This window comes from Nyctereutes procyonoides, unplaced genomic scaffold, assembly GCF_905146905.1.
Source record: "Nyctereutes procyonoides isolate TBG_1078 unplaced genomic scaffold, NYPRO_anot_genome, whole genome shotgun sequence".
NCBI lineage: Eukaryota > Metazoa > Chordata > Mammalia > Carnivora > Canidae > Nyctereutes > Nyctereutes procyonoides.
In genome coordinates, this window is record NW_026575144.1 from 18,989,870 (window position 1) to 18,999,057 (window position 9,188).

A 9,188-nucleotide genomic window follows, 5' to 3' on the forward strand; every position below is an offset into this window, starting at 1 on the left:
TCAGGAGCCCCGGATGTCCAGGTGACCCTTGGGCACAGCCACGAATCTCAGCTTCTTCATGACGGGGGGCCAGCCCAGCTTCTGTCGGTCCCACAGATACTCCGGGGACAGCACCTTGGTGGGCTTGTGGTCCAGCAGGTACCTGTTCAGGTGGCTCTCATCGTGCCACACGGCCTCGAGCCCGTTGGCCTGGTCCACCACCATTGCCTGGTGACGGGCCGTGGTCAGCTGGAGAACCTTGACCACCGACCCCCCCGAAAAAGCCCCCTGCGTAGTAAAAGTCACCCTCGTCTCTCAGAATGTAGGCCTGGGACTGCGGCTGGCGCTCGTCGGTGAAGGCCTCGCGGGCTGCCCCATAAAAACTGGGGTGCAGGGTGCCAAAGAGGGGGGACAGGATCTCCACGCCCACATGGTCACAGAACTTCATGTCCACGTCCACGCACACCAGGTAGTCCACCTCATGGATTCCTCGCTGCTGCGAGAAGTTGCTGATCATCTCCATGCGGTACATGGACACCTGCCAGCTCGGGGCGCTGGGGACCTTGAGGACCTCCACCCTGCGGCCCTCCCTGAGGGGCAGGTGGGGCACATCAGCCGGCTGGTCGGTGAAGACGTAATAAGTGACCCTGTGTCCCACCATGAAGTGCTTCTCTGCCGTCTGCAGAAACAGCTCCAGGAAGACCACGTATTTTCTGATAGCAAACACCTGAGTCCGATGGTGGCGTTCTGGAGCCAGAACTGCTCATTCAGGACATCAGTGTTGAAGGTCCCTTCCCAGACGACGGGCGCCAGCCACGGGGTCAGGACCAACACATCGCTCCTGCAGGGTGTTAGCACCTTGGGCTGTGCATAAATGGTCCTGGAAAAAATCATCACTTTTAGCTCTCTGAAGCCATGGTTTTTAGATTATGTGTCTGCTGAAAGCAAAAGAAGAGGAGGAGGGAGCACCCTGGTGCCTTTAGGAAGCAGGTTCTACCTGAGATAAGCCCAGTCTGCAATATAATGAGAGTCTTTCCTCACTTCTTACTTTTTTTTTTTTAAGATAGATTTATTTATTTATGATAGACATAGAGAGAGAGAGGCAGAGACACAGGCGGTGGGAGAAGCAGGCTCCATGCAGGGAGCCTGACCTGTGACTCCATCCCTGGACTCCAGGATCGCGCCCTGGGCCAAAGGCAGGCGCTAAACCACTGAGCCACCCAGGGATCCCCCCACCCCCCACTTCTTAAACAAAATCTTTTAGAATTATTTGTATCTCTAGGTGGATAAGTTTAGCTTTTCTTTCTTTCTTTTCTTTTCTCTTTCTTTCTTTTCTCTTTCTTTCTTTTTCTTTCTTTCTTTCTTCTTTTTCTTCTTTCTTCTTTTCTTTCTTTCTTTCTTTCTTTCTTTCTTTCTTTCTTTCTTTCTTTCTTTCTTTCTTTCTTTCTATCTGTTCCTGATAATTTTTTTCTTGCTTTTCCCCTTTTAAGTGCTTACCTGATAAACTCCTGGTCGGGGATCCCTGGGTGCCTGCCTTCGGCCCAGGGCGTGATCCTGGAGTCCCAGGAGGGAGTCCCACATTGGGCTCCCTGCATGAAGCCTGCTTCTCCCTCTGCCTGTGTCTCTGCTTCTCTCCCTCTCTGTGTGTCTCATGAATAAATAGATAAAATCTTAAAAAAAAAAAAAAAGGAATCCCTTGGTGGCGCAGTGGTTTGGCTCCTGCCTTTGGCCCAGGGCGCGATCCTGGAGACCCGGGCTCGAATCCCACGTCGGGCTCCCGGTGCATGGAGCCTGCTTCTCCCTCTGCCTATGTCTCTCTCTCTGTGTGTGTGTGTGTGTGTGTGTGTGACTATCATAAATAAATAAAAATTTAAAAAAAGATTTATTAAAAAAAAACAAAACAACAACAAAAAAAACAACTCCTGGTGGCCTCCAGTGATCCTCCTTTCAAGAGTGTCCCACTTGACCTCAAAGTATCTGGAGTTTACATCCAAGACTGCAATAGTAGCATCAGCTTGCTTTATTTATTTATTTATTTATTTATTTATTTATTTATTTATTTATTTATTAAAAGATTTTGTTCATTATTTATTCATGAAAGACACACACAGAGAGAGGCAGAGACACAGGCAGAGGGAGAAGCAGGCTCCATGCAGGGAGCCCGATGTGGGACTCGATCCCGGGTCTCCAGGATCAGGCCCTGGGCTGAAGGCAGCGCTAAACCGCTGAGCCACCCGGGCTGCCCATGGCATCAGCTTTAGCTTTCAAATGTTGTTTTGAGTATAAGACCCTTGTGTTCTGATAAACAGTAGTACTTAAGAGATCCCATACACACTGATTAAGTATTTGATAATTTATTAATTAGACCACATCCTTGGGATTTGGGGCAAAGTCAGAACCAGATATCCCTTTCGTGTAACTTTTTTTATTGAACATTTGAGCCTCTGTTCTCTAGAGATGGGCCCTCTTACAGCCTGCTTGGTCTGGAGTCAAACTGAGCACCAAGGAAGACACCAGCAGGGGTTTGTAGCAACATAACACCTGTGGGGATCTGTGGTCTCTGTAGGACAGGCATCCCCAAACCAACAATCAGAGGTTCTTTCAGGGTAAGAATGTCTAGCCACATGGTCTCCTACTACCTGATGAGGCAACCTACTGCAATTTTTGTATTCAAGGAAAAAAAGGGTGGATAATGGAGCAGCTCCTAGGCACATTGGCCTAGAGAGTCAATAGATGAAGCTTGCCTATCAGGTGAAGTTGGGAGGGTAACTGTTTCAGTCCCTTTAGAGGACCTTTGCTCAGTATTGTGGCCAGTTTCCCTAAGTACCCAGAGACCTCATCCAGACTAGGTGTCTCTGTCACAAACACATAGGCACCAACAGGGGACTGCTTTGCCCAGACTACAGCACCCTAAGCTAGGCAACTGATCTCTCTTGTTGAGCTCTAACACAACTGAACTGAACAACCAGGGAACCCAATGACAGTACAATGTGGTGGCCACTAAAGTGCAAGAGTACCAACACCCAGCAGTGTGTTCCCAGGCTGTATTTGCTGTCTAATGGATTGGTTAGTAAGCCAAAAGCATTCTAGAGACATGCCATCCTTGTCTGTCACTGAACCACACTGCTCACTACAGGATTTGTTTTAATCAGATATGACAGGATGACAGACATGAAGACAACTGCCTTTTAAGAAAAACTTTATTATTTACAATTTTAAAGAGGAAAGGAAACACCACACCATGCAGGGCCACACCAAGAAGCATGAAGGTTGGTGAGGAGACAGAAGTAAGAGAAAATCATGGATGATATCCTTATTTTCTATAGTGGTAGGAAGTTCTTAGTTGGGGATGTGCCCCATTGAGCAAGATGCAAAGCAGATTTAGGGTTTGTGGTTGGAGGGTTTCTAGTATGATTTCTGTGCACCTGTGAGAACATGGAGATGATATGAATATAAACAACTTTAGCCATTAGCTTGATGACAATTTTGAGATGCCAAACCATCTGATACAGACTATCAAGAATGATTATTACAGTAAAATATCAAACTAATAGAATAAGCTCATATTGTTATCTCAAGTAATTACATATTGAGATAAATCTCAATAGACATGAAAGCATTCAACAAAATCCAGCACCTTTTAATGATACAACATTCAACAAACTGGGAATAGAATGGAACTACCTCAACCTCTTCAGCATAAAGGCCATTAATGAAAAACCCAACCTAACATCATACTTAATAGTGGAGGGTTGAATACTTTCCCCTAATGAAAGTAAAATCTTGAATTTGGACAGGGTGGTTTGTTTGGCTAATATTCCAAAAAAGTAGAAAGCCAGAAGGAAGACTTTACAATTTAGCATCTTATTTGACTATTGTGTGACCATAGAACTTCAGCTGATCCAGTCAGGAACTGCCAGACTCATCCCATCCTTATCACCAAAACTGTTAAGGAAATATAGTTAAAAACAAAAAATCTTCTCCAGACCTAGAAAACTTATCCACTCAGACAGAAGACAAAGAAAACAACTTTATTATTGAATGATGTGACAATCCAAAGAAAGGAAGAAATCTCAACCCCTCTCCCCCCCTTTTTTTTGAAAGACAGAGAGAGCATGAGTGGGTGGGCAGGGGCAGAGGGAGAAGGACAGAGAGAATCTTAAGCAGATTCACACTCAGTGCAGAGCCCAGTGCAAGGCTTGGTCTCACAACCTTTAGATCATGACCTGAGCCAAAATCAAGAGTCAGACACTTAACCGCCTGAGCAACCCAGGCACCCCTCACCCCTTTTCATAGACAAGCAGATACAACCCATTACATACATGCTGTCAAGATAAACAATAACTAGTCCTCAAGTAAGAGGACTTGAGAGCATCATTTATCACACATTGTTTGCCCTAAATTTATTTGGTAAAAGAATGAAGAAAACCTATAGGACCTATGGAATACTATCAAGAAAATCCACATACACATTATAGGAGTCTCAGGAGGACAATAGAAGAAAGAAGCAGAAATACATTTGTGTGCCCAAGAGTGGGAAATAAAAACCCAGCAAAAATTCAAGGAAGGGGCAGCAGCATTTTGTTCTTACTGAAACAGACACTCTGGATACAGACTTGCCTTCCTTGCATACAATACTTCTGCCAAAACAACCATATGTGAACTTATAGAATGTTTTATTCACTATCATGGTATTTCACACTTATGTTGCTTCTGGTCAAGGAACTCCCTTAACAGCAGAAGTAGTGAGGCAATAGGCCCAGGCTCATAGAATTCACTAGTGTCGCTATCTTATTTACCATGATGAAGAAGTTGGTTGACTGAATGGCGGATTAGCTTTTTGAAAACTCAGTTACAGTGCCAACTAGGTGGCAATACCTTACAGAGCTGGGGCAAGGTCTCCAGAAGGCTGTATATGCTCTGAATCAGTGTCCCATAAATGGTGCTATTTCCCTCATTGCCCAGATACACAGGTCATTGAACCAAGGGGTGGAAACGGGATTGGCACCATTCACTATTACCCCTGCTGACCAGTAGCAAAATTTATGCTTGCTGTCTCCATGATCGCACTTCTGTTCTGCTGGCATAGAAATATTGGTTCCAAATGGAGGAATAATTCCACCAGGAGACACAACAATGATTCAACTGAAATGGAAGTTAAGACTGTCAACTTGGCCAATTTGGGCTCCCCATGACTTCAAATCAACAGGCAAATAAAGAAGATACTGTGTTGAGGTGATTGATCTTACTAAAGAAACTGGACTTCTACTACACATTGGAGGTGAGGAAAAGTATGTCTAGAATACAGGAGATCTCCTGGGGCATCTCTTAGTACTAGCATGTCCTGTGATTAAAATCAATGGAAAACCACAACAACCTAATTCAGGACAGACTACTAATAGCCCAGAACCTTCAGGAAGGAAGGCTTGGATCACCCCAACAGGTAAAGAACCATAACTAGCTGAGGTGCTTGCTGAGGGTAAAAGGAATAAGAAAGGGTAGTAGAAGAAGGTCATTATAAATACCCACTGTGACTGCATGACCAGTTACAGAAATAAGGACTGCAAGTGTCAGAGGAGTAGTTCTTCCTTATTTTGTTAATAGGTGTACGGATATATCTTTAATTATATATACTAAATATTTACTTAACATATTATACTTAGTATAACACACACATACTTAATTTATATTTGGCATATATATATATATATATATATATATATATATATTAAGCAAATGCCTTTACTTCCTTTTCTTATCCCTATATCTATAACATATAGTGTACTGATTTTATTTTATTTATTCATGAGAGAAACAGAGAGAAAGAGAGAGAGAGGCAGAGACATAGGCAGAGAGAGAAGCAGGCTTCATGCAGGGAGCCTGATGCGGGACTAGATCCCCGGACTCCAGGATCATGCCCTGGGCCAAAGGCAGGCGCCCAACTGCTGAGCCACCCAGGCATCCTTGGTGTACTGATTTTATATCATAGTATTCAAGTATTGTTAACTTAAATCATATGGCATAATACTATTTGAGTTATGGGCTATCAAAGAGAAGAGTAAATAAACATCACCCAAGGACCTTGCAACCTCTTTCAGGGATAGGGCTGATGTTTTTTCAGTTGTACCCTGGATAGTTGTATAACATTAGGTACAGGAAGTATGACTTTGTTACTGTCTTTATTTGGAGATTAAATATGGAATATGGTATTAGAAAAACCAGAATATGGGCACTGCATGTACATATTGCTTCTAGGACATTCCTGCACTTATATCCTGTCTGCTGACAGAGAAAAGATATATTTTGTGTATACTAGCATGTGTATATAAACATAAAAACATTTGTAATAATATGTATTTATACATACTGATATTTCCAGCTCTAATTCCTGCCATACGGATCATTCTAGCTTCCTTTTCTTGTCCACCTGTAAACTCCCAACACAATAATGATAAACCTGGCTCTTCCCATTTGCCATCCTTTTACTTAATTATTCCATTCCAGTGTGAACGTATAGCACTACCAGAATTATTAACCTGTACCCCATGGAAAACGACTTTATCAACTACAGTGGAATGCTTATATGCAGTTCTTTGCCTTGAGCATTACAGTCTCCATCCACTCTCACAGTTACTTAAGTCAGCACATTTTACTTCCACCTCTTTCCCTGAGATTGTTACACAGTCTATAATCCTTCCTGGTGTCCCTGGAACCCCTCAATGGCTTTTTAAATTTGCCTACATTGGGGCATCTGGGTGGCTCAGTGACTGAGTGTCCGCCTTTGGCTCAGGTTGTGATCCCGGGGTCCTGGGATCGAGTCCTGCAGCAGGCTCCCCACAGGAAGCCTGCTTCTCCCTCTGCCTATGTCTCTGCCTCTCTCTGTGTGTATCTCGTGAATAAACAAATAAAATCTATAAATAAATAAATAAGCAAGCCTACATTGTTTCCTTATTTGTGTTGTAAAGTCCTATAGGTTTGAACAAATGCATGAATTCATGTATCCATTATGGTATCCTACAGAATAATAGCTTCACCACTTAAAAGATTTCCTAATCATTTATTCAGCCCTCTCAACCTCCCCTTGAAGCCTTCTAAATGTGATTGTCTTTATAATTTTGCCTCTCCCAATGTCATGTAGAAATCAATCATACATTGTGTAGCTTTCAGATTGACTTCTCTCACTAACCAATATGCATTTAAGATTGTTCCATGAGTTTTAGTGGAACTTTTAACACACCATTTTTTCTTACCACTCAATAGTATTTTATTGTAGGGATATGCCAAAGTTTGTTTATCTGCTTACCTATTGAAAGATATCTTGGTTACTTCCAATTTGGGACAATATGAATAAAGCTGATATAAGTATTCATATGCAGGCTTCTGTGTGAATGGACGTTTTCAATTAGGTTGAGTACCTAGAAGTGCAGTGAGTTGGATTGTATAAGACTATGTTTAGCCTTGTAAAAAACTGCTAAAGTTTGTAAATATTTTTAACCTCAATTTATAGTTAATTCATGATCCAATAAACACAAATATTCATTTAACGTTTATTCATTGAGTATTTACAATGTGCCACAATCTAGGCACTGGATTTATAGTACTAACAAAAATAGAGAAAATCTCAGTTTTGATGTATTTTATATGCTAGTGAGGGAATACAAAGAAAATAAGCAAGAAAAATACATATACTAAGTAATAAGTTGGTAGAAAGTTATAGTAGGAAAGGGGATAGTTTACAGAAAAGGAAAAACTATGGAGACAAATAAAAAGATGAGTGGTTGACAGGGTTTGGGGTCAGGAGGAGGGATGAATGGGCAGAGGATGTTTTGAGCAATGAAAATACATTGCATGATACCATAATGATGGATACATGTCATTTTACATCTGTCCAAACCTACAGAACTGATAATACCAAGAGTGAACTGTGATGTAAACTGTGGGCTTTAAGCAATTATGTTTAATCAATGTAGGTTCATCAACTCTAACATGCACCACTCTGGTGGAGATGTTGATAATGAGAGAGGTTGTGCATGTGTGTAGGGGGGGAGAGATATATGGGAAATCTCTATGCTTTCCCCTCAATTTTGCTATGAATCTAAAGCTGCTCTAAAAAAAATAAAAGTCTTAATTGAAAAAAAAAAGAGAGTTGCCAGAAGCCTGATTCGATCTTTAGTACATGTACGTATCAGACTACTAAGGTTGCTTAGTCTGTTCAGGCTGCTATAACAAAAGATCACAGACTGGCTTGCTCCTAAACAACAGAAATTTCTCACAGTTCTAGAGGTTGAGAAGTCCAAGATTAGCACATGTGTATGGTCATGTTCTGGGGTAGGCCCTCTTCCTGGGTAAAAGCCAGCACCTGCTTACTGTGTCCTCCCTAGTAGGAGGGCTGTGAACTCTGGAAGACCCCATTCATGAGGACTCCACTCTTGTGACCTAATCACCTCCCAAAGGCCCCAATATCATCCCATTGGGGATTAGATTTAATATATGGATTTAAGGCTGGGACACAAACATTCAGAACACAGCAGCTGCCATCCCAAAATACCACAGACAAGGTGATTTAAAGAACAGAAATGTATTTGCTCACAGCTTAGAGGCTGGAAGCCCAAGATCAAGGTATCAGTAGGTTTGTTTTCTTCTAAGACCTCTCTCCTTGGCTTATAGATGGCTACCTTCTTGCTGTGTACTCACATGTCCTTTTCTCTGTGCATGCACATCTCATGTCTCTTCCTTCTTCTAAGGACACCAGTCATATTAGATTAGAGCCCCACTCTTATGACCTCTATCTCTTTAAAAGCCCTGTCTCTGGGGCCCCCTGGGTGGCTCAGTTAAGTGTCTGTCTTCGGCTCAGTTCAGGATCCCAGGGCCCTGAGATCAGTTGAGCTCTGTGTTGGGCTCCCTGGTCAGCAGGGAGTGTGCGTCTCCCTTTCCCTCTGCCTCCCCGCCCCCCACTCATGTCCTCTCTCTCTCTCACAAATAAATAAAATCTTCTAAAAAAATAAAATAAAATAGAAGCCCTATCTCCAAATACAGTCATATTGGGTTAGGGCTTTAACCATGGATTTTGAGGGAAATACAATTCAGTCCATGATTATACATATTTGTCATGAAACAATAATTCCTTGTATCTATAATGAATTCTGATAGATTTTGTTCTATTTCTTTAAAAGTCAAGTCACTGAATTGATTTCACAGTTCCTTAATAG

At 42.2% G+C, this 9,188-nt stretch overlaps 1 protein-coding gene across 1 annotated transcript; it reads right to left on the bottom strand.

The window, feature by feature from the left end:
- LOC129499129 (histo-blood group ABO system transferase-like) lies at nt 1-873 on the bottom strand. Its single transcript, XM_055308759.1, is given in 3 exon segments — nt 1-255; nt 257-708; nt 711-873. Coding segments are annotated over 3 exon segments (870 nt in total).
- Nucleotides 874-9,188: the final 8,315 nt, after the last annotated feature.